The 27,168-nt window shown below is 43.5% G+C and overlaps 1 protein-coding gene across 2 annotated transcripts in view; it reads right to left on the reverse strand.

The window, feature by feature from the left end:
• The window catches only part of fto (FTO alpha-ketoglutarate dependent dioxygenase), a 134,799-nt gene that overhangs the window by 45,684 nt on the left and 61,947 nt on the right, over positions 1-27,168 (reverse strand). For both annotated transcript variants that reach the window (XR_013487996.1, XM_033630239.2), the window contains exon 8: positions 26,764-26,894. Coding sequence is in view for 1 of the 2 variants with exons in the window: in XM_033630239.2 (XP_033486130.1) it covers positions 26,764-26,894 (131 nt within the window). In the remaining variant the exon portion in view is untranslated. The remainder of the gene's footprint in view (positions 1-26,763; positions 26,895-27,168) is intronic.

The following is a 27,168-nucleotide window of genomic DNA, read 5'->3' on the forward strand; positions in this document are numbered from 1 at the left end:
AGTAGTCTAAAGCACTGGTGTCTTCGTGTCTTGACTTGCAACAATCACCCTAATGAGCATGAAGCTGTATAGCCTGTGTGTTCTCATGTTAATCACCAAGGGTGCTTATGGTGGACATGCCTGTTCCCAAGACTAAGGTGATAGCAAAGTCAAGGGGTAACTGGGTTTGGGGTCAGGGGTGCTGGGTGCGGACGCATCCTAAGTTCAGAGCTCCACGCTCCGGGGGACAGGTCGTCAAAGAGAGAAGGCCACTCTGTTTAGAGCAGCAGCCTAGGCCTCAGGGGCCCCACCAGTGACAGCTCCCATGTCACAGCCAGCCCTGTGGAACACAGGTAATGTACCCCGGGGGCCTGCTGAGAGATAAAAACGCACCGGGACACCTGCGTCTGAAGCTGTAATTTGTCTTCTCTCATGTTCAAGGTGTTTTATGAGAGCAAAAGGACAAGGTGAAACAGCGAACAAAACAAGCAAGCCCACGTACTCCTCCGGAAATCCTCCCTCTCTGTCTTTGCAAGCTGCTTGGAGAGTATTCTCAAATGAGCGGCAGCACAAATAGAAAGATGTGCTGCATGCTGTTTATCAAACTGAGGTCTTAAATAATATGAATAATTCCACTGTACAGTATTTTGGAAGGGTAAAATTAGTTCTTGCACCGTCTAGCTTGAGTGACTTACAGATCCATCAACTAGTAGGCAACATAAGTAAGAGTCAAAAAGTTTACTGAAAGTACTTTTCTGTTGTTGTCTAAGTAAGTGGGTGTGTACATGTCTATGTGTATGTATATGTGTGTGTGTGTGTGTGTGTGTGTGTATGGCTGGGGGTGACTGGTGATCCCTGCCTCTTCCTGTATATCTTATGCTGGGGTATTAGAGAGGGTCCCTCCCAGAGGCAGTGACTACACAGACTCTTCTGAGAAGGCGCTCATCAACGCCCCTGCTTTCAAAGGCAGCTTTAGCCAGTGCCATTCAAAGCAATCAGCCCAGTCAGGGTCTGCCCATCCAGCCCAAATCCCTTCATGGCTATCAGAAGAACTCTGAGCTGGGCCTGCTGGGGGCAAGGCAAGGATGGGGGGTGGGATTTGCTCATAAGGGATTGTGAAAAGGCCGTGACACACGCTTATTCATGCCCCAATAACCCCCAACAAAATATATATACTGTTCATAAAATAAATAATTAAAAAGATAGGAGTTAAGGGATACCCTGCTGCAGAAGTAATGGAGCCCATCTTGAGTATTGCACATATTTATGTACACAGGCACAAACGAGCACTCATACACACGTGCATGCAGTCAAGCTGCTATCTGCCATGGTGGATGACTTAACCTCCTACATTATTCAGATGCCATAGGACATTGCTTTGGTGTTGGGAGGAGATGGCATGGCAAAGGATGCCGAGTGCCAAAGAAGTGACTACTGAGAGGCCAGCAAAGCCTATGTCTGTATCAAAGTGGGCAATTAATATAGCTGTTGAAAAGCTGAACGACATAAATGACAGGCCAGCGGGAGCTTTCCTTTAAAGCTACAGTCGGTAACTTTTATAAAAATTACTTTGTGTCATATTTACCCACATACTTTACCCACAGTACAACATACCAAAGATAATCTGAAAAAATATGTTCCTCTGGTGTTTGCAAGAAAACACCAAACCTGAATGAAAACAACCAATCAGACCCAGGGGAGTTTCTCATGCAGCCGTTAACCATGTCAATCACTGCTTGTGAACAGTGGTCAAACTATCAAACTAGAAACACTGACCAAAAAATGAATCAAGACTCTGAAACCGCACTGACCTCAAATGTACTGTTTAGCTGTAAAATGAGAACATGTGTTCCTGCCGGTGGGCGTTGCTTCATTTTGGCTTAGCTGTTTTTAACATTGCCGCCTGGTCACAAACTGGTTGTTTTTGTTCATGTGTGGTGGATTCTTGAAAATGCCAAGCAAAGTACCATGTGGAGGCATAGAAACATATTTTTTTCAAATTATCTGTGTCATGTACTACCGTGTGGATATAGTGACAGTTTTGGCAAATATGACAGAAAGTTACTTTTTAAAAAGTTACCAACCACAGCTTCAAGACTCTCCAGTGGGGGCTACTCACTCTCCTACCTGAGCTACTGATTGACCAAGCCTGTTAACTCACATGCCTAACCTGGTAACCCATCTGCAACTGAACTGGCTCATTATATGCATTCCAAGGCTACTTACTGAATCTGACAATTCACAGTCGTAGCAGTTGAGTCTGTTTAACACGGGATATTTGGGACATTGTTCATACTGAGAGTACCACTGCCATGTACGCCCCGCAAATGTTTTGCTTACTAATGGTGCAGAATTATTTATACATACACAAATTTTAGTGGAACATGCTACAGTAGCGCCACAGTTTCCACAGTAAAGCCTTTCTAGTTGTTTATACTATGAGGCTCACTTCTCTGCAACTCTAATCCACAGCATCAACAGGGCATCAATCATTTTTTAAGATGGATGCACTGAGAAATAATGAAAGCAAACAGAAAAAGTTAGAAAACAGTGACTGCTGGAAAAACACCCATTATAGCCCTTTGTTTCAAGCTACTGTCTTAGATTATAAATGTAAGCAAATATCTAAATATGGTCCCAGCTGTGATCTTTTAACTGTATTTATTATACAGTATTTGATGTGTGTGAAAGAAACTGCAACCGCTCTGGGTTTTCCTGTGGACTGGTTTTGGTTATGTGTGTATGTATGTGTGTGTGTGTGTGTGTGTGTGTGTGTGTGTGTGTGTGTGTGTGTGTGTGTGGAGGGGGTTCACAGGGAATAACACTGGGCAGAATTTACCCATGAGAAACAACAAAAGATGCTTCAGAAGTATGTCAGAGTGCCCTCATATCTCTGCGGCGAGGGCAGCAAGGGTACAGAGTGCTGAGAAGGGTCAGCCAATTTTAGAGAGAGTCTTGTTTTCTATCTGCATCTAAATCCAGTGGCTGTCTTTGGGCAGCTCCAGTGAAATGCATTACAAAAGCTTCTTCTTGAGAAACACTGAGCCAATCAAAACAGGCATCAGGAGCTAGATGCAGTAAATATGAGCCAGTTATTTGAAGTTTGAGGTTTTTCTCCTACCAAACAAGCTCATTTACTTTTCAAGGTTTATGACAATTTCCCATAAAAGAGCAGAAAAAATAGTTGCACAAAACAATTGTTTGGGTTTTGGACCCAGATCATGATGCATTTCAAATATGTATAAAACACAGAAAAAAAAGACTTCAACAGATACAGCAAAGCTTAGCTTCAGTTATGTAAAAATGCAGGCTGAGAGGTTTGACCGAGAATGACTGTGAATACCAATAACAAAATTTACATCAACATACAATATTTCTGCCAATGGTTAATCTGTTATTTTTGTCTTTTTGTCATGGCAAACAACCTGGTTCTTCAGAAATATGTTACATGACCATGACCCCTTAACACAGCATTACAAGTGGTGGCAGGTGAAGTGTTAAAAATAATGTGCCAGCACCACAGAAACAATGCCAATGGTAAGTAAATTAATTTCTTTGACATGGTAGACACACAATTTCCCTGGTTCAACAACATCAAGCAATGGGTGGTGGTTAGCAGGACAGTCTATGTAGGTTGGAGGTCAGAGCGGTGGATGGGTCAAACAAACACAGTACTTTCACCCAGGAGTCTGCTGTCCACGTTCAGCATAAAACTAAAAGCCAATTTTGACCTTTACATAGACATGACATTTTTACGTCACTTTGCAATATACTTACGTTCCGTATGTAAAAAAGGTAGTTATTTTAACCAAAAACAATCTTTTTCCAAACCTAACCAAGTAGTTCTGGTGCTGAAACCAAACTGTACCACCCTGTCTGTAACAAATAGAACTACTTTAAAACAAACCACAATCTTTTTCCTTAATTAACCAAGTAGTTTTGGTGCCTAAACCCAACTGTGCTCCCACCACATAATTCAACACATTACATGCCACCATCACGTAATGCGGTGTTAAGAGGTCGTGCTCACTGAATCAATTTCTGTGGGATCACATTGTGCCAAAACCTTAAGTCCTAAGTTCAGTGTTTGATTGGGCAGACCGACATGTGATATTTCAAACTCTGGGATAAATCACTAGCTTTAAATGAAGAATTATTTTTGCTAAAATGTTACTAAACAGTAAAATGATTTGTCAGTGTATTGCTAAGTTCAATGTGCAGTCTGAAAATTATCTTCTGTTGCATCCAACTGTCTTTACAAGGATAAATAAAGTTGTTCAGTGGGCAGTGAGGGTCAAAATGATTAGAATTATAATATACTTTATCATTCAGGCAAGAGTCAAGTTAACAAGGAAACCTTTGCATACTTCTACAAAACAGTCATGACCTGAGAGATGGTTGTGATGATGGGAGTCTTGGGTGGGCTCAACCATGTATGCTCTGCCCAATTAGCTGCAGCTTTCTAGGGTTGATCCACCAGTATGGAACCAAGGTCCAAGCCTCATCCTGCATCTGGCAACCTACAACTCTTAGCATAATTACCCCAGCAACTGTGCTCCTCCTCTGAGTCTTGCTAATCTGTGGAGGCCATGGCCCTGCCGTCAGCACCACACGGCTGGAAGGGAGGGAAGGAGGCGCAGTACTGTACCACGTACACCCTTGCTGCTGTGAATCATAATGCATAAACAAAGCAAAAGAACAGAGGACATCTTGACCTAAAACAGGATGAGGGACAAGGGAAAGGGCACAGACAGGAAGGAGGTTATTGGCCCAAACTTTGAAAACAACTATCTGCAGAGGAGTTTAAGGAGGGCTAAAAATTCACCTACTGAGCGTTGAGAGCACTGGTGCTTTCAAGCCCAGGACAGTGGGGATATTAGGAAGGTAAAGGGCCTATTGAGTGCCGAGCTATCTTGCCCTGGCACTTAATCAAAGGGATTAAAGCTTGGGAAGCCAAGCCCACAGGTTATCCTCCAGGAAGCATACCAAGTAGTTATCAAAAACACCAAAGTTCAAAGCAGCTCAATTTTCCTATATTAGAAGTGTTTTGGTCAGAGCCCTCAGGCTTGTTTCTAGGTAAAAGAACTGTGTTAGAAATGTTTGTGCTTGCATGCTTGGAAGGCAAGCGGAGTGGGTGGATGCTTGTACTTTAGTGAAGACCTGAGTCCATCAGGCGCAACGCAGTGTGATCAATCATTCCCAGACCCTGCCTCAGTACCTAGAAAACCTGATCAGACTGTGTCTCAGATTCACACAAGTGTTTCACACAGACCGAACGGGGTGGGGCAGTGTATTTGTTAGAATTAACCTAATCGCTTTTGGACCACTGTCAGTATGGTATATCATTACCTATTAGATTAGCCTGTTTACTGTTGTGCAGCTTTAGTAGCAAGTCCGGTAGCCATTGTATCTAAAACTGGATAGCAAGCACCAAAAAAACACTCTCTTTGTTCCTACTGACTACTGCAGAATTGTAGCAGCCCAGGAAGATCAGACTGGAAGGAAGAAGACTACTTTGTAACAGCATACACGATTGTGGCCAAGCTGTTTACACACATGCGCTTTGCATAAGGGATCTGTGTGAGATTGTGCGATTTTCTTTGACATTTATAATTGGCCAAGCATAGGGTCAGTGGTTTGAAGCTTAATGTGAGGAGTTTGAAAGTGAAAGCATGTGACAAATCCCATGACTCCTCAAAAGTTGTAAAGTACTGTGGCCTTTACAGTGGCCCAGTGCAGCTCAACCAGAATCAGGGTTCCATGTCCCACAAAATAACTAACTAACATTGTCAGGTTTAGCGGTTAGGGGCCCGATTAGGATCGGGGCTTCTCATGCTGAAAACATGTGCCTACATAGTGCTCTGAGGCGTTGTGTTAAAGACATGTGAAACATGTGAAAGATGAGATGAATTGCTCTTAATGAGTTAAAACAATATTGGGGTACAGAAAATGCTATTGCATGTATGTATGACTATTAAACTTAAACATAACTTTGTATCATCCTGTGATGACAAACTGTCACTGTGTAATAACAGACAATTTTCCTTCAGATCTCCAGATTTTGGTGTGTCAACAATAAAACCTTAACTGCAGCAGTCTCATGTAACTTGGCATGAGAGAAAAGGGTCCCAAATGCATCTGAAACTTACACCACTAGGGGCAAATACCTATAAACACGAGTCCTATATTTTTCCCGGACTATCGCCAAGGCTAAAGTGCGATGGCTTAACTTCATGAAAAAGAACATTTACCCATTCTAGCCCATACAGGCCTTGTTATGATGAAATCAGCCTGGTCGCATATTTAGCATGTTCATTACCAAAGCCTCTAACCTGCCAGGATCCTGGTATGGCTTCAATAGACAGACCCCATCTGTCTGACGTTAGGACCATTGGAAACAGATGGGCCTTTAATTGTATTTTTGTCCAAATTGCAAAATAGCTACTTGGGAAAGAAGCTAAAATAACATACAAACAACAGCAACTATGATAACAACTGCGCCTGGAATGAAATGAGTACAGTATGAGATCAAAAACATAAGGCGTACAAATTCAGCTCTGCTCTTTGAAAGGGGATCCCCCCTAACATTACTGGCCCAGTATTGATTTACTCTGCAATTTCGTATTTCTCTCCCCACGCCAGCTCCACAATCTCTGTCGAGCAGGAGGTCCAGCATATAGCACTCATCAGATTTTTCCAAAACATAAAAGATTGATACCTTGCTTCTTTTCAGACAAAGGAATAATTGAGGAAGGGTTGAAATTGGTGTTTGGAGAAAGAAGCACTGAAACCAAAAGGAGATAGCTGGGCCCCAGAGTTAGTTTAATAAACCATAATGGGAAAATGTTGCAGAAAGGGCACTTGTGTGATGGAAAATCTGTACCTTGTAAAAAGATCCGCTCTCACCTATTAGATCCTTCAAATATAATGCCATGGTTATGTGGATTGCAGTGGCATTTGGTTTGAACACTGAACAGCGATGACAAGAAAAATGGGTAAATAGCTAATAATATGATGAAAACTTTTACAATAATACTTGTTGAATAATTTTCTACCAGCTTCAGACACTAAAACAAAAGAGGAGATTTCCTTTTTTCCAACCACTGCCAGCAGTGCAGTGTATCTGAATAGCCTCCCTTCCCTAAACCCTGCAATTTTCAGCCATGGACGAAAGGGAGAGAACAGATAAACAGGCTTTTTTTTTATATTTCAGTCCAAATCACATCAAGGTATAAACAGTGAGCCCAGAGCACATCTCCTATTCTTTTTCAAAGTAAGTCCTGCTGTTCCATTTCAAATACCTCAGGGTTATGGGTCATAATGCTGCTTTCCAGCTTCTGAACACGTTTATTCAGGCATCCTACTGTAAATAGGGGGAGATTCAACATCAAATATCTCTATTCCCCATGCTGGCCCTTTCGTCTGTTCTGAGTGGATGTGTGCTTTTGGCTAACAAAGTAATGGTTTCTCCTCTTCTCTTACCAGACTCTGAATATCAAGTGGCAAAATAATTGAGGCAAGTGTTAGATATAGTTTCTCTTTGGTGTCACGATGCGTTAAGCAAGACCCCGAATAAGACGAGCTATGAAATCAATCAAGTTGGCAAAAATAACCAAAACCAAAAGATAACATAAAGCCAATATATGTCAGGAAATTAAATTAGTGTTAGCTTATGTTATGGCTCACAGCTCCTCGGCCATTAAAGGGGTAATAAATGTGTTATAAAGCTCTTACAAGCCCCTAAGGCCATTAAGGGCTGAGCTGCAGAGCTTTTTACGAGATTGTTTATTACAGGCTAGGCTTATCATCATTTACCACGCAGAGGTGGCTAAAACGAACTCTATAAATAGCAGATTCACTGGTACTAAGCCAAGCTAAACAAGGCAGCTATAACAGGAGTGTATGAATTGTCACAAATGCAAGGTGAAGCAACGAGAAGAGGAGGAGTGCTGGGAGGAGAGGAGAGGGCAGGGTGACTAGCAGGTGGCTTCATATTGTCTCTATCCGCCGCATATGTCCCGTCCACTGCTGAGCTGACAGGTAGGGACACAATGTGTTGACCTGAGGGCCTGTTAGAGACCTGCAAGTGGATAAATATAGAGCAGTGGGAGAGCATAGGTGTCTTAAATGACATATCTAATTATGATCATCCTCTGCAGTCTATTCCCTGAGTCCGGGAGAGGCTTACGAGAACACAGCTGCCGTCGTGTAGGCAAAGCCACAGCTCTAACTGCTCATTCTTTGAAGTAAACATTGATAGCAGCACAATTGTGTCTTTCATTGTATCTTTCATGTGCTTCGACCAACACCCCTCCATCCTCTTCTCGCAGTCGCATACACAATATAAACATAAACAGCCCTATGCCTCATTTGGATTTGCAGTGAACGGGGGAGATTGCAGCTGTGTGTGTTCTATTTGCATATGAGAAAACAGTTTCAAAAGGCTTGTCTATAATGCATAAGAGCCTTTTAGGCTGTCTTTACTGCAACACTCTATTCCTCCCACTGACAATCCATGCACGGGTTTGCATCATTTTGTGAGACATGCCAGTTTTGAATTATTCAGTCACTCATCTCTGCCACAGCACCGCATTTAACAAACACACATGCACATTCACATATAAAAGGACAGAGTGGTCTACAAGGATACTACAACAGCACCTCAGTCAGTCCCTTTGGAGAGGTGGGAATCCTATTACCTAGCTGTCAGAACCTGTCGGACGCCTTTCCCTTATGCCAGGCCCCCTTTGTTAGAGGGGGATACGTTGTACACCGCCAGTCCATTTAGAGGCTGCCTGCTCTGTGTGCTTTAATGGGCCTTGGGCCTTGAACGTCATGAGCAGAAGAAAACACAGTTCAATTTCCCTTCACAAGTGCATAAAACAAGCACCTCCACTGTACCAGCCCCATGCATAATTCACTGTCGGTGATGTGTGTCTTAAACGCTGCTGAAATATACATGGCGGCATATGCAAATCTGGCAGCGCTCTCACATGCTGTACTTGCTAAACAGACAACAAGAGAATAGCATGCCACGCAGACAGCCCCTTCTGGACACAGACAGTATGTAGTACAGTATGTAACTGTGTGTGTGCGTGTTGAGGGAGTGTTAGCCGTACATAATCGGACTTGAAATGTGTAGAGAAACGTGCGACGATGCTTGCTGTACCCTTAAATGTCCTCCAAGCCCACTGAGGTATTAAAATCATATGTAGGGATTTACACACTGAGGTGGAAAAACACAGAAGTAGCATCTGTGAAACTGAATATAGGTTTCTGAAGGTTTCTTGAAGGACGTTTTGAAGCTACAGGGTACTCAGTGCCAACTTGGTTATTATGAGAGGAATCCTGTGAAACCAAAGATTTTTTTCCTGAGCCAGCATCTATTGGTCATTAAAGGAACTGCAGTTTAATACTCTAGGCTGCAGATTGGATTTTCAATGTGTGTGTGTGTGTGTGTGTTTGTATGTGTGTGTGTGTCTGTGATCTTTGTGAAGGGATGTTGATTAGGGAGGAGGAGAGGGCAGACTGGTGGTGTCAGATTTTATAAATGAGGGAGGAAATGTCTTTATCCCAGGTTTGGACACCCCCACCACTTTCCTTACCAATCCCTCCCGGTGTGTGTGCTCATGTGTGTGTGCGCGGTTTGGACCAGGCGCTGGCTCAGTCCGATTCCCAGCAGTGTATCTTTAACAGGGCCTTCCCGCCGGGCTGCCAGCCTGTTCCCCCCTGACGGGACAACAGCCCAGCTGACGCCCCCACAGCCCTGCCAACACAACCCACACCTTCGACACACAATCTGCTACCCTGATCCTGATGGAGGGAGGGTGGGGAGTGATTAAAAAGACAATAAGGAAGGAAAAAAGGTAGTATAAGGGGTATTCTACCTTCTTACACAAAGCAGGTAAAGGAGTATGTAATTCTCAAAAGGTATATTTTAGTGGAGCATTCATTTAAGGGATGAACACACAAATGATGTGTAAATGTATGATAAAGGGCCTTTATTGTGCATTCTGCTAGACTTACAGTGTGTTCACAAGGAGCTCCAGTTCATCCAAGGACACACTGGACAAAACATGAGGTATATCCCGTCCAGGGTGCTGGTCTATCAAGTAAACAAGGGGGAGAACATGTAGACTCTACACAGACAACAGTGCAAACCACTGATCCACTGTGCCACCCAGGTTCAGATATTCACAGGCATATTAAACTAAGTTTGTGTCTGTGTGTGTAGAAAAGAATTTTAATCAAACAGTATTCGATCAAAACATCTCTGGCTACAGAAAATGAATGAAAGCACCTCAAAAAAAAAAAAAAAAAAAAATCAGGGCATCTGTGCTAAGGTAGTAAAAAAAAGTATCCAATTAAAAAAAGAAATACAGGACGTATAATAAAGGAACGCAATAACCAAATGTTTTATAACATATAAAATAATGCAATATCTGACCAAACAAAGAGTGGATGGGGAGTTGCAGGCGTGTTGTCATTAAACTTGAACTTGACATTCACTGAGCTGCTAATGTGCTGTGGATATGCTTTGATTTGACATTTATATTGCGGCGGCTTAAGCTTTTTATATATATATATATATATATATATATATATATATATGTATAAGCAATATTTTCTCTTGCATCTTTTTTTTCCATTTTCTTATAAGTTTATTTAATGACTCCTACTTCAACCTTTCCATAAACGAAGACAATTATTACAATTGTAGTAACAGACATCACTATATTTGATTCTTTTCTGGATCCCACTGCTGAACTACATATTTTCGAGTGATCCTTTTTTCCCCAGAATACAACAAGAAGGCAGCCTTGGTCACTGAATCAGACTTAACTTTCAGGCATACTGCAAGTACAAATAAAATGAAAAGTGTGGCGTATATATTTTTGTTAATGCCGTCACATATCCAGTACCAGTAAATCTGGCCCTCGGTGCACGTGTGCAGCTGCCAAAGTTGCGGTGTCACTGGTGTTCACTGGTGTTGAACAGTGTGTTAACAGGATGTGTAATGCGGTGTGCTGGTCCTGTGCTGCAGCCAGGGCTGGGTGGCAGCAGCACTGTAGGCTGCAGTAGGGCGGTTATCATGGAGCAGTTATGTAGCTGCTCTGCTGGGCCAGTCTAATTACAGGAGAACAGCGTGCACCAGTCTGGGCCTCCAAATGGCACCATATGTTTTCCCAGACTAACCGGCTGAATAAATGCCATTTACCCATTCAGGATGCACTGCGCTCTGTGTCTGGGAAATCAGTCACTCACTCTCATATAAAACCATTCACACACCCCCCAAACACCCTGCCACCCACCTCTCCCATATAAAACTCAGCTGTCTGTGATTTACCCTGCTCACCCCACCATGTATCCTCACGCCGCTTCCTGTTCAGTTTAACCATTTACAAATCCTATTGTAAGCTGGTCTATGTGTCTCTAACACACACGGACTCGCATAATGATGTTGATGATTGTGCTGTAACCAGTTTAGTTAACTGAAGGGGTTTGGTTAATCAGAAACAGTGTTTCCAAAAAGCCAGGGTGTGGTCATGTCCATCCGTCTTTTTCTGGTGACACTTGGTGAGCGACCCGTGCAAAGAACATGATCGGTAACTTGACAAAGGTCACCATTAGTAAACTGGTTGTGGAGTCAGTGACACGGGAGGAATGAGAGACAAAAGAGTAGAAATATGTTCCTTTGGAGTTGTTTACCTTTTAAGTATTGTATATTCAAGGGACACATGGATTTTAGTTAACTGCTGTTTCAGCACTGCAGGTTTACAGTTTTGCTATTTAGCAAATCAGGCTGTTAGCTGCTTGCGCAACTGCTTTTTAAAAGCCAATACAAAACCCTGCACCTCAGAAACACTACTCAGTCAACGCTTTTCAAACTTTTTGGCTAGTGCCAATACAAAACGGAGCAGTAGGAACTTTATGTGAACAGTATAAGCAACGAGTAAAACATTGTCAAAATGCTTCATTTCATTTTAAATGTTCAGCGAGGACACAATTTAGTTTTTCAGAAAAACAAAACAGCATTTTGTGAAGCTTTTCTTCTTCCTTTCTTCTTACTGTCTTTGATGTTAATCATCTCACATCCCTACCCCAAATTGGGCAGCAGTGATTTAGCTTATTATGGGGCAATAATACAATATAAAGGTATACTAGGCAGGGTTTTCCTAAAAATGACTCACTAGAAGTGTGTGGCAGTGTCTTTACAGGCAGAGACCCTGCCCTCTGCCTGAATTTTCTTTCTGTCTGGAAGATTTTAGGGCCGCGACCTCTGAGCACTGGTGTGTAGCCCCCAGCCAATAACAGTAAGCAGGTGAGGTCTGGACTTTATAAAAAGGTAGTGACCAGGTAGTAGCAGCACACATTCAAGACACAGTGCCAAAATCGGAAATATAGCGGTGAATTAAAAAAGCTTGTTCCAAAAAGAGAGGGAACCCGGGGCCTGCTTTTATTTTAACATACACTGGCGAGCACTGAAGGAGAGGATGGAGATGAAGAACAACACAGAGTTAGCCATTTTTCTCTTGTACGGGTAGGTGGTGGTGGTTAGCTTGGTTAGCTTGCTAAACCATTAGCTTTCCATTACAACAAATGTGACATTCCTGCAATAGTAGGGTGACCATATTTTGATTTCCAAAACAGAGCACACGACATGACATAGCCTACTTAAATGATACTCGCAGTTTACTCAAAGATGTCTTATAATTTTAATATATTTAAAGTTTATATGTATGGATAGAAAATTCAGTTATATTACAAAATAATATCTCTCAAAGACAGAAATTCAGATAGGCCCCAATAGATAGGGGACACATACACACACTAGAGTGTGGCTACCTGATCCGAGCCCGACAGGTCCCGACGGTAGGCCTACCCGACAGGTCGGGCCGGGTTTGGTCAAAAATGTATAAATTATATTCGGGCTCGGGTCAGATTCAGTCAGCTTTCAGTGAAAATGTAGTGTAAAAATAATAAAATAAAATCCTATTGTCTGTCCTGTTTATTGCTTGGGCACTGTTATTTACGTGACAACGTAACACCTGAACACAACACACACACACACTCGCTGGAACCCTCGGACCTTCCGCCGCCCGCCTCCGCCTTGTTTAAACGGTGAAAATAAAAGAAAAGAGGGAGACTAGTTTTCCTATTTTATCTTATTTTGTTATATTTCTCCCTCTCCCCTCGCTGGAAGCCTCTGACCTCCCGCCGCCCGCTCCTGTCTCAAACACGGAGGTCTCCCTCTCCGCGGAGCACCCACGGCGCACGACCGGCCTGTTAAATAGCCTGCAACCATAACAACTGTGTGACACAAACTCAGTGCTTTGGTCATTAAATAATGTCCGGCTCGGTTCGGTTTCGGACATAACAAAACAGAATAACTGTCGAGTTCGGACAGAAATATGCGGCCCGTGCCACACTCTAACACACATACACACACACACACACACACACACGGAAAACTGGACATTATCATCAATTTATAAACACCCCCCGGACGCCCCGGACAGGACGTGAAAAGTGGACATGTCCAGGCAAAAGAGGACGTTTGGTCAGGCTATGCAATAGTAGCTTGCAGAGTGCATGAGCCTCTGGTGGCTTGAGTCAGGAAGGCGGGGCGAAGTTTGAATTTGTTTGCCTTTAATAATGTTCTGATACAACTTCATGTTAATGACTTCTTTCATTCAACTTTGATTCGAACATGGAGTATTTCCCCACCAACACTCACTGGCAAAATTACAATCACAGCGTCACTGATAACAAGAGCATAATTCTTTGTGGTTGCAAAAAGCTGACAACATTTGTATCATGACCTCTTTTTTTGGAAAAGCTCCCTGTATCATCACTAGATAGACCTATCACACATCATCAGTTTGTTAATGAGAACAGCCTACGCAGAGGCGCTCACAGATGCCTATCGAGGGCAGAAAACAAAAAGAGAAAGTAAGTAAATATGGACTGTAATTAGTATGACAAGGTTGAAAAAACAGATAACACACCGCAGCAGCCCGAAGGCCTACTCTTTCACACACACGCGCGTGCACGTGTACGCCTGCACATGCACAGGACACACACAGGCACTCGACTGTATGCTCACACACACGCATGCTGGGAACAAATCAAATGTTTTAATCAGCTTGCTACAGCACATAATGAGGATCCACTAAGCCCCAGCTATCAGCTGCCATCGGCCACTTACTTGTGCCTTCAAAGAGCTGATTTTTCACTTCTTCTACAACCAGCTTAACACAGTAGCTATCGAGAGCGAACACAGCCTGTGCATGTGCAATAAAACCTGAAAAGTGTAAGTGATGTTTCAGCAAGTGATATATATGCAGTAAAACAAGAAAGCAATTATGTGCAAGTGGACAAGACAGTGCAGCCTATGGGGAAATACATTCTATTTGTCACCACTGTGATTTACAGTGTGAAAATACTAGAGAATGACTGTCTGAGGTCTCAGCTGGAGATCACATGAAAGCGTATGATGAACTACGCCACAGCCCATAAATCTGACATGCATTGACCGTGCATACCCTGCATAACCTGACTCACTTCTACACTAACAAGATACAGTATGAGCTTTACCTCTCACCCTCAGTGCACACACCTTGTGATGCAGCGCACCTGGCCTAGCCACACCTGCTGCACAGCACAAGGCAATCACATGAATCAGTCAAGTCGGTTACAGCCAGACTAGTTTCCACAGAACTGAAGGTATGTCAGAATTCTTACTCAACCATCCAGGTGTGTGTGTGACAGAGAGACAGAGAGAGGAGGTGTGTATGTGTCGAGATGCAGAGAATGTGTGCAGGTGGGCCTCCCGGTGCAGTTTTGGCCTCCTGGCACAGCTCTGACCTCTCTGAGGTGGGCTCGCAGCTCCAGCCCTCCAGCTGGAGAAGTGATGACCTGAGAACTGAATGAACTGAGAGACTCGTCCTCATGTCCTTGTCTCTTTCCTGCCTGCCTTCTGCAGTGTGTCCTGACTGTGGGACATGCAGAGGTGGGTCAGCCTGCCTGAAGATATCAAGCTGGATGACTCTGTGTCCTCCTTTAAATCACATCTTAAGACTGCAGACTTCATTACTTAGCTGGAGTTTTATAAAGCTTTTCATCATCTATCATCTACCAACATCTTTGTAATCCATGATATACAAAATATATGTACATAAAGTATGTCCTTGAGTAAATACAATGTTATTCCTAAAGGGGTGTATGTGTGTATATACTGGAAAATTGTGCAAAGAACATGATCTGAAAACATGACATGACTGAAAAACAGCTGAATGGCTTAACTACTTATTTTTCTGCTTCAGTTCACATTTAGAAAAAGACTTTATAATTACATCTTGAATTAAAGTTAAACAAAATTGATATCGTTATGCAGGGCCGGGTAACATATCAATATTATGTTGATATCACGATATAAGACTAGTTATCCTCTTGAATTCTGGATGAGCATTAAAGTAAAGTGATGTCATTTTTTTAACTTACCAGACTGTTCTGGCTGTTCTATTATTTGCCTTTACCCATTTAATCATTATATCCACATTACAGATGTTTGTTTAGCAAAAATCTCCTTGTGTAAATATTTTGTGAAAGCACCAATAGTCAGTACTGTCTTAAAATCAATATCGAGGTATTTGGTCAGGAATATTGTGACATTTCATTTCCTCCATATTGCCCAGCCCTCATTTGATGAACCATTCTTGTACTGCAGAACTGCGTAAAATATAGAAACAACATACCCCCAAGCAAAACCTTGTCCAACAGAGTGCGGCTCAAACAGACAGAGAGAAGCTGTCCCATCTGTGCCAGAGGTTGCCATACTTGTCAAAGCTAAAGCAAGCTAACTCGGGCCTCTGTAGCAACATCCGGTGCAGCCTGCTGTAAAATAAATGACGTTGTTAGCTGCAGTCTCGCAGGTGAAATGTGCTGCTGCTACAATTATTCTAATGCCAGCATGCCAGAATGCCAGTGCTACCAAATGCTGCTGTCAACCCAGGGGTTTAATTAGTTTGGCACGTGTGCCACTTATAATCACCTGCCATTACCAGTTCTGGCTGCATCTGCTTACACGTCTGTCAGTGCCGGGCAGGCTGTGCATGTGTGTATAGGTTTGTGGGTGTGTGGGACAGTAGGGTGGTGAGTGTATAATTTGGCAACAGTCATCAACCAATGTGAAATCTAGACATAAAGGGCTCATTGGCACCGGTTCTCTACATAATATTTATACACACATATTCATGGGGAGAGACTGAAATAAATCAAACAATGTATTATACATCTTTAGTCAAAGAAGCTGTCGACTACAGCCAGGACAATTGTATTAGAGGTACAGACTTGTCAGCAGTCCATCTGTACAGATGCATTGTGAAAGCAGAGGGGAGCAGGGCTTCGTAGTGTCAAACTGCATTGTGAATAGAGCTACACCTCAGGCTGAATACATCACATTGTGATTTCATGAGAGCTGGAAGAGGAGGAAGAAGAAGAAAAAAACTTCAGGGCGGCTAGTGAATCTCGACCCAAAACATGAGAAATGGAAGTTAAAAGTGAATCGTTCACTCCCCCTGGCATAGCAGTGGCTACCTCTGGGGCTGGGATAGGTGGAGGAGGAGGAGGAGGAGGAGGAGGAGGAGGAAGAACAGGAGGAGAAGAGGAGCCCCCTGGCTCTCACAGTCATGTGACAACTGAGCTCAATAGCTGAAGGATGGACCTCGGGCTGTGTATTTAGCTATCAGGTCATGAGCTCAAATGTGTGTGTGTGTGTGTGTGTGTATGTGGCTCCATACATTTGTGTGTACTATAACTGTGTGTGCAGCAGAACACATTCACATGTTCCCACTGACAAAAAAAAAAAAAAAAAAGAGTGGCTCAGTTCTCCAGATTCACCTATGTCTGCTGCAATACAATAGCTCTAACTATCCCTATTCTTTGCAGAAAGTTCCCATTTAGCACTAAAACAAGGCTTCAATATTGTGCCGCCTCAAAAACATCTGTCGGGGACTTGTGTGGCTACACTAATTACAAATATCTGCAGTAATCCGGCGCCGATAAGAGAGTCATTACTCCACCAGACATTTATCACTATGGGATTGATGACCCATTTCAGAGGCAGCCTTTGTACAGGGAAGTGAAATCGCTGATATCCCTTTTATCCTACATCGCTGCTGAAGCCATCCATTCGTCAGGAGGCAAGCTAGTTAGAATTGTAATTAACAGCTATGGACTTTGGCCCTAATAGAATTTTTGCAGGAAACTGCAGATTGACGTAGGAGGAGACGAGGGGGGAGTTTTACTGTGTTTTCTTTTCTTACTAATTGCCACTTGGAGTGGCTGTCTGTCGAGAAGAGCCGCTCTACGCTCTGTCAAGAAAGTGCCACGGCAGCATTCCAGTTTCTCCAAATGCAGAATTTCTGTACATTTGTAAATATGTAAGCATAGCCATTAGGAGATGTGCCTGCACAGGCACATTGCTTCCATGCAATAATCTGTCAAAGACACAAACGCACATTCATAGGTCAAACATAAAATATGCACTTCCCTGCTCGAATACATAAGTTATGGGTTTCCTCTTGACTCCTATTCATTCTCAAACACACTTGCTCACCCACCCACCCACACAGACACACATACACAGAGCGGAGCAGCAGATGATCACAGTAGGTAAGGACTAAAGGTCTGGCCACCTGCCGGCCACGTCCCGTCTCTGTAGCGGTAATGAACAGAGACAGCTTGGGGACCGCCCTGCGAGCTTGTCCCCCCTCCCTGTCTCCCTGCTTCGGGGCAGAGCTGGGGGCCCTGGGGTGACAGGGACGCCAGAGATGTTCCACACACTGACAGGCAGGTCTTACCTGGCCAGCCCTCTGTACACACCGGCCCAGAGACACACACAGGAACACGCACATGCACACAGGGGACAAATGCGGAGATACACAAAGACTTGCACGTGTGAGTGTCGTGTATACGTGCACACTGTAACTGTTCACACGTGTTCACGTACCTACGCATATGCACAAACTGAAGAACACACCCGCACACATACACACAAACGCTGACCCGGTGTAATTCCTCCAGCACACGGCTGGTGACAGGAGCAGCTGCGGCCGCTACGGCAGACAGATGAAATTTTCATAACTATCTCCTCCAACTTCCATCCTCACCTTCAGGATAATTTATGACCTGCCTGCCAGCCTTGAAGAGACAATATGCTTGATATGAAATGAAGTGTTCCAGCGGTGTAGGTTATAATTAACAGAGGAGGGGAGAAAGATGTGTGTATAGGGAGTGGAGGGGGTGGAGGTGTGTGTGTGTGTGTGTGTGTGTGTGTGTGTGTGTAGATGGGGGGTTGTGGTAGATGAGGTGGAGAAAGAATGGAGCATGGGGTGTGCATGCATGTATAATGTGCATGTGTATGTTAAAACATGACATACATTCCTTCAGTTAATTCTGTCATATAGACATTAACGACTCAAAGCCAGCACAGATATGTTTAACCTCTGAGTGGCTGTAGCAAATCATACACAAGAAATACAATGTAAAACTTCAAGCATCCGATTGTTGTGTGTATATTTGTATGTTTACTGAGGCCTACACATAACTATTTACAGAATTCTCTGCCATGGTTCTGCTTTAATTGGCTTACTTACTAGTCACTTTTTCACAGGCACATTTCAGCACAGAAATCTTAAGTTGGTCCACTTTCAACTTAATGTTTTAAAGACAGCTGCTATCCAACCAAGAACAAACAGCACTTAGATGAGATAAACTGTAATGACAGTGTTTTTGGTGAGCACACCCTCCACCGACCCATAATGCTATGTTCTCGGCATTTGCTTCACAAGCCTGCCACACATCCTCACCCAATCATGCCCTATCAGCTCTCTGGGATGTTTGGTTTGACCAGAAAGAATGTCCTGGTTTTCGTGACTACCAGTAAAACAGGCCCAAACCCATACCCTCCCCCTCTCTCTCCTCACCACATTGTCTTTCCCAAACACAAATCTTGTTTCCATATTAAAAAAGGCAGCATTTAATGAGCGACTGTCTCTGCAACAAGTGTGTTTAAACATCTGTGGGACTTTTAATGGCATTTTTAACTCTCTCTTTCTGCCTTTCTCTGCCACATAGCATTGCCAAGCTCTTACTGTGAAATGCATAATTATGAAATGGCTGTTCCCATTAAAACCTGTGAGCAATTTAATGCAGTTGTGACTCAGCAAAGGATAAACGGAGAAAATTAACAAAGAGAGAGCGTGATACTGATCCTTGCCAGTTGCAAGCCTTCCATTCCCACACTTAACCACAGAACGAGAGAAAGCATGTACCTCAACGGCCAATTACTGACTTGTTTGAGAACAAGGCAAGATAGAAGTAAGTGCATATTTACACGGGGAGAACTTGTTTGTACAGTAAGTAGAAGGAAAAGAAATAGCATCACCAGTCGTCTTATTCAAAGTACATTCCTGCAAGAGTAAGACATACTCTGAAGTACTTTTCAGCCTGGGAGCTGACTAGGATCGGAGTACGAGTGCTACGGCAACAGCAGCTGTGAGGTTCTGCTGAGGTCAGGACATGTCATGCATAACTGACTGATTGCTAAACAGGGGTGGGTGCATGAGAGAAGAATTCATAATTTACAATCAAGCACACACAAACACACACCTCACAAACACACAGGCCACAAGTGATCTCGCAGCATGCATGTAACCGGTCTAAGGGACCACACAGACATGTTTTAGATAAAGACAGACAAATTAGACGACAGCGTCTTAGGCTAACCACTGCGCTTGCACTAATTACAGGCTGGCCGGCGATGAAAGAGACAGATGACATGTACTTATTTGTTTTCTCCTTCAGTGCCCCGAACCGAGTAAACACAGCGATGCCGATGACGGCAAAAGTAGGTGGTACAAAGAAAAACACGCAGATGGAGAACATGGTTGTGGGATGACAGTTCCACCCACCACACACAGGTGTTTGCCCAATATTTCAGCAAGCAAACCCCTGAGCTAAAGAGAAACAATGGCGCAGCCAGCAAACCTTTTGGCTGGCATCTCATGCCAAGGAAAACAGACTGAGTTAGCCCTGTCTCTTCTGCTTGCAAAACAGGGCCGCTGTTGTGGGGGTGATGTAGCTGCTGCCTGGGAGATCTGATTAACCTGTCACCTCGGGTTGCAACTTACATCACACAGGCCTGGTTGACAACGTGCCCGGACCGACCTGCCGCCAACCAGAACTTTGGTTTGAGATGCCAGCCTAAACACCACCACCCTCGCTGATTAAACCTACTTACTGACAGCTTGATGCCATCTTCTCTGAACTGTACCACACAAAGCCTGTTTCCAAAACACATCCACATGATAGCAAGTCAGATTCCTTACACTGAAAGAAAGTCATGGAGGGAAATGTTGCCTACATTCTAAAATTTCAAAAACCCCACCCAATCACTTTTACAAGGACAGCTGAGCAGATGACAACTTTGCTAGAGGTCTATGGGAAGTTCTGCCTCGCCATGGGCTGTATAAAATAATGGACATAGCTATCATAACATCAACCATTGGTTTGTAGACTCCTGTTTTGAAGTCTCCCATTCTGCACTTTGGTTTTTAGGAGCCACAAGTGACCATATTTGAAAGAAACAGCGGAGCTGTACCAGGCTGTAAATGTATTTGTTTCTGCTGATAGGTTTTCTTACTATCATCTGTGGGGTTGACTTGCTTCTGGAGCCAGCCTCGAGTGGCCTTTTGAGGAACTGCATTTTGGCACTTCCATGTTGGCTTCATTCTTTAGCCCTGGTGGTTGTTGCTTATGCCCAGCAAACTCTTTTAAGTATAAAGACAGTGAGTTGTATATCGCGTGAGAGTAATCCCTGCAGTACAGCATCTCCATTTCTAAGGCTTTAAGGAGGTCATCGGCCACATTAGAAAAGGCTGTGGTCTGTCCATCTTTATTGTGGATACGACACTGACAATCTTTCCAACTCCCATCTGGGACAGGGGACCTCCATTGTCTCCTAACTCCCTGTCCCACCCCAGTGCAGGAATTAGGGCGGGGTCTGTCAGGCAACAACACAAAAGAAATGTCATCACTCCTGGAATGAAGTGCCAGCCAACGAAGGTCTCTCTCTTCCTTTTTTCTGTCTCTATGCGTCTCCACAGGAGTACAACTGGTAGCTGACATCACCGGTGGGGTCATCCCCGGCTGGGCACAGCTTCAACCTCGCCTCTCTGGCCCTCTCTGGCCCCCGTTGGCCCACGATGACCCTTGCTTTTGATGACAGACTGGGCCTTTTGTGTAGAAGCGCCCTGTCCAGGTGAGGACAAGAAAGGGTGACAATGGCAGGAAACATAAAGCCGATGGAGGCTGAGAGACGGCCCTACGGGTCATGGGTCAAGCTGGACAGCTGAGTGATGAGTGCAGCTGTGGACACGTGGACCTCCTTCTCTGTCCTTTGGCTCTGCTTGCCATGTCAGCTGATGTTGCCTTTGTCTTAGGATAAAGACCTCACTTACTCTCAACAAGTTGGAGAAAAGTAATAAACACAGGCGACAGATGTACTACGCCACAGATTCTGAGTGCACAGCTATTATAGACACCCCAACCTGTACAGAGTGGGTCAGCTCCCTGTCTAATCAAAGGGCAGCTGAAATGGGTTTAGATAATAACAGGACCTTTGCCTGTGATTAATTTAAAAAGTCAATTGTTGACATTTTCAACTAAAAAAATCAGTTCTTAAAAAGACCCAGAATAAAAACAAATATTAAAACTACACAGAAATAACAGGAACTAGATGCTGTCTCATGGATACATAACTTTGAAAAAATCTTAAAGTATGCAATGCTTCACAAATTGCCATCATTGCAAAAAGAGAGAAAAAACCCTTGCATAAAATTATTTGTACAAACCAATATCAAGTACAATGTCTTAATGGGCTTCAGATAAATTTCAGTATTTCCATCCCTGGCTGCCACTTCTGCAGAATTTACCATCTCTCTCTTGTCATTTGGTATAAACCCAAAATGCTGCAAAATTACAGCGATTTAACTTTTCGCTTACAAATTTGTTTGTGCTTGCTAATTTGAGTGGGAGCAGGTCTGTGAACAAATGAAAAAGACTATTCTAAACCTTGTTACGTATTACCACCCCAGCCTATTAAGCAATGAAGACCTAAGTGCCAAACTACAGCGATTCACACATCCTGAGCTGTCCAACTGTTTCCGATGCCAAAGGTCAATGGCTGCCTACTCTCCTCCCGGCCCACACTGAGAAATGGGAGGACGAGGTTTGCCAAGTCATGCACAAACCCTGCTTTGGGTCATAAACACCTCCGCCTGTCTCCCCTTTTTCTTTTTCTCCTCCACAGAGGTGAGTTGGGTTTGCACTCTGTTAATCTTTCACTACAGGCCCGCTTGCTTTTACACTGGCCCACTGGAGAACAGAGGAGGGGAATGAAAGAGGGGTAGTAAAGGACGAGAGTGGATAAAAGAGCAGGAAGAAAAAGCCATAGAGAGGGCCAGATGGGCACCTTCACAGTCCATTTATCAAACCCAATGTGGCCCTCCCCTCCCCTCCCCGCTGCTCTCATGTCCTAAACCCCCATGTAATTCTGTAATGATTTTCATTATCATATAATGACCTTACAAAGCCTACAGCAGTTTGCATGGTCAGTACAAAACTCGCAGCTGTTCTCTTCAGTGTTTGCTCGCCGGCTGTGACAAAGCTCTTTTTTTTTGTTTTTTCTGTTGACCAGAGCAGTGACCTCTAGGCTCTGGAAGGTCGGCATGAGGTCAGCTCATCCAGGAGGTTCAATGGTAGCCATACTGTAACCATACAGATTCAAGATAGCATCACACTGAGTATCTACTGTAGGCGAGTTCAAACGCAGCACTTTTGAAAACAAAACTATGGAAAAGTGTTGGATTTTGTGGGTACATACGTCAAGTGTTTGTCATACAATGAATCCTTCATCACCCATATTTGCGTGGATGTGAGACAACATCTATGCATTTTTGAAACCCAATAATTCCAGTGCCAAGTGTTTTGAATCTCTTCAGTTGTGGTGCCACTGAGGTGTGCCATTTCCTCTCCTAATAGGCCTGTTCCCTTGAGGTGGTTCCTTGCTCTTCAATCTGCACTTCATGTGTGGCATACTCAACTGCTCTCCTACAGTACAGTCACCCACCCACATAATAATCCATCTATTTCCAGGGCACTCACGGGGCATTTACCAAAGGGACACGGAGGGCAGCATCTATCAAAGAATTCACCATGTGCATCGGGAAAACCCAGTTACCAGAAAAGCTCATAAGAATAAAAAAGCTCTCATAACTTCGTTGGCTCAGAGTGAATGAATGGACTGCTTCCACGAGCAGGGCAAGCCGAGGCATCACTCACTCTGAGTGCCTATAAGTCACTCGTGAAGAACCACTGGTCACCAGGTCCAATTTCTCTTTCTTTGCTTCTTGGTAGTGCTAAAAATGCCCCGGAGGCAGAAAATGGCAGCGAGCGGGCCCACGTTCCTGCGCACAGTGCTGCTTTAACTGGTGTTTAAGAAACAAAAGTCAGCGAGAAACTTAATCAATCAGAGCTGGTTGTTTATGTTTATGTGCCTCTAGCAAGAGTCATCAATCATGCTTTTTCTTTTCTTTTTTCATCCTTTTGCAAGCATTATGCGCTGAATGGAAACCATGGAAACAAAAGGCAGTATTATGATAAAAACCTGCCTGTTGCATATTGTGTGGAAACCTAATTAGGACGCCCGTTATAAAAAAAAAAAAAAAAAAAGCAGCAAAAAGAATCAGCAAATTAATTTCAAAAGTCCTATTCTGGTGAGTGCTTTTATGAAAATAAATGAAGGTTTAAATACATCTGACTGAAGTGAACTAAATTCCCTCTCTGTGTGTCTGATTCTGTAATACTGTATCTTTAATTAAAAATAATGACTTTGTCTGTTAATAGTATGCACAAAGAAATACAAACTTTTTCTTTGTGGAGGCAATTCTTAACCCTCGTCAGCTGCAAATCTCTAATCAGTGCCAGTGCGTCCCACTTAACATTGCACATAGCCGTGTGTTGTGTTTTGTGTAAATGAGATCTGTTGACAACCACTTGACAGGATGACCCCTGGCTTTTTTGTAAGTGGGGGCTATGAGGGTTAGGGATAGACGTTTAATGTGTGTAGAGGTGAGAGGTGGCATCAGGAGCAGCTGGAGTTCAAACATATTGTGTGGGACGCTTGCCTTCTTCCAAAACTAATCTAATCAGTCTTTCACTGCTGATAGAGTAAACGTCTGTCTGGCCCGCCGACACAGGCCGAGCATTTCCTGTCCTGGCCTGTGATACTACTTGTCAGGATCTTAAGGTGAGCTGAGTCTAGGGGATAGACATGGTTAAAAGGTGCTAACATTGCATTGTGGGAGGTGGGGGAACCAAAGTGGTGGGGGGGCGCGGATGTTGGTTGGGGGCAGCAAGATGGTTTGTAGCTTTCAGCACCTGCAGCTGGAATGCACTATCAGAGCAGGCCCTACATCAGAGTTGTGAGGCGGTGGGCGTCGACACTGCAAAGCAAGGTGTGTGGAAACAGCCTGTTTACTAGGCTCATCTGTTTGGGGCATAGCTAAGGGTCAACTTGGGGGGGGGGGCAACTCAAAACAGAGGGGCGCCATGGAAAGATGAGGGCAGCAACACTGCATAGAGTCGACATATATCTTTCAAAAGAAAAGATGTTGCTTTGGAGAATTTCTAGTCTGCAGATTCTGCCCCTGGCACTTTTGCTTCCTCTAGGCTCTGGATTACATCTGGTCCAACATGCGTGTGTGTTTTTGTGTGACACTGAGGTCAAACCTGTTGATAGAGACAATAAGCAGTGAAGCATATGTGAATGCAGATCTAGTGTATACAGGCATGCCAATGTTTGTGTGTGTCTTTGCTGAGGGGAATAGTGGCTGAGAGGATGAACAGCTAAAACAACACTGTGTTGTGTGTGTGTGTGTGTGTGTGTGTGTGTGTGTGTGAGGCCTTTCTTTATCTGAATGAATGGCCAGTGCTCTAATCTGTGCGCTCTGAGCCTTTATCTGGAAGGAAGGAAGTGACTGGGCTTATCCAAGACATACGTGTCGTTGTGGTAGCTGTGATAGCTGCCAGGCCCAAGGACCACAGACAAACACCAACTACACCACTGCATATCTGTGGAATTCACATCAGCTCTTCAGAGGGAATCACTTTCAATCCACACTGAATCAAAGCAGGACTAACGTGATGATTTATGATTATTTTGCCCCCCGCTATTTGAGCGAGGCTTGCAAATAAACTAATAGGTGAGACCTGCTACCATTCAACATATCACTAGCTCTGGTCCATCCGAGCAAAATAATCCTTTAATGTTGTTGTAACCTCTCCTTGTGTGTTGTTATGGCGATCCACAGAACATGTATGTATCAAAGTTTTGTGTGTGTCGCTTTTAACTTTTTTTGTGATTTTCAACCAGCTTTGTCTCATAACAGTGTGGTTAGCAGCTGTAAATGAACTATGTTGGACTTCCCTCCATTTTGCCAACATTCAGATCTCCCTGCTAGTTTGTCTGCGAAAATTCAACAGATGATGCGTTTCACATCATCCAGCAGATTTTCACTGGCTCTTGGGCTGTTGTTTGACCTATAGATTGTAATTCCTCATTTTTGTATGCCTCCCGCCACCACCAACACTGAGTACAGAAGTGGACCTCTCCCTCTCTTGCTCAAGCTCTGATCAAACCTAAAAACTAGGCAGTGCTGATCAAATATAAACCAAAATTTCATTACTGTCTTGTTTATTTTTTGCCTAAAATGTCTTCAGAAACACATTTCAGTGCACTGTTTGGCTGTAATTCGAGAGTTTGTGAGCAGGAAGTAGGCGCCATACAATTTCCTGTATTGCGAAAAACAGAGGCTGAAAAAACTGAGATCAAATGATAAAACTAATCAGGGCTGATAAGATATGATCCAAGATTCTGCTACTGTGTTACCTACTTCTCCTACGAAGTTTTCAGAAATATATTTTAGCTTACAGCACCAGCCCCCTGCCATATTGTTTATTAGATGTGCCACTCGCATTATGTCACCCAGTGGCAGCATTTATTGATCCAGTGCAGCGCAGTGCATTCTTGCAGTTGTAGATTTTCTACGTCTTAAGCAAAAGCAAATGCCACAGCCCTTTTTCTCTGTTTTCTCTGATCACGTAGCACCAATTTTATCTTTAGCCGTATAGCCAGTTTTCTGAAAAGACAATCTTTCCAGCAGTGAAATACTTCCTTAATGGGGGTTTACTATATGTTTGCCTCTGTTGCTCATTGGTTATGATGCACATGTAAACTATTCACATCCTGGGTGTTGACCCTTGACCCCAGTGTTTTGGGTGTGTTATTTTTTGGTTGTGAACCTGTTGTAAGCCCATAGTTTCAGTTAGTTTCATTAACTGAGAGGGTTAATAATTGCCATGAGCTTTAATGGTTTCACGAACAACATGAACATTGCAGTTTCGGCCAATCTAATTGTCAACAGGTTGCCCAAAACATATATTCTATGACCTTAAATATTAACCAGAATATCTTATTTCCAGAATGAGTTTGGAGTTATTTTTCTTGTTTGTGTGTGATGGTGTTCCCATTTTGAATATGAGACAGCGGCAGTGCTCGTGCTTCACAGAGCGTCCTACTTTACCAGTCTCACACATCTGTCAGACATGTATTTTTCGAGGACCGATGGAAAGAACAAAGTTGGTGGTACATTGTGTTACCTGTCTCTCCATGTCTGTCTTTGCTGGTGTCTGTCTGTCAAGGCAGACAGCAGGGTTTCTGCCATCTCCCTCCTCCCCTCTCCTGCTTGGCCCTCCTCCTCCTTCTCCACTGTATCCAGGAAGAGCATCGTCTGGAGAAAGAGAAGCACAAGTAGAAAATAGCTGCATCAAGTAGAAAGAAATGGAAAGATGTGGGGATGACAGTATGACCTGGACACTGGAAAAAAATGGCATTTAAAAAAACTCTATCTTTAATTACTGTACAATAAAAATAAAATTTTCTTAAAACAGAGGCTAAAATACTACTGGTTGGTTCACCACCCACTACATCCTCAAGTAAGACATATCAAAACTGTTTGGCCCTATCCCCTGAATATTAAACTGCATGGAACCGAGTGGAAAGAC

Source organism: Epinephelus lanceolatus, chromosome 2 (genome assembly GCF_041903045.1).
Source record: "Epinephelus lanceolatus isolate andai-2023 chromosome 2, ASM4190304v1, whole genome shotgun sequence".
Lineage (NCBI taxonomy): Eukaryota > Metazoa > Chordata > Actinopteri > Perciformes > Serranidae > Epinephelus > Epinephelus lanceolatus.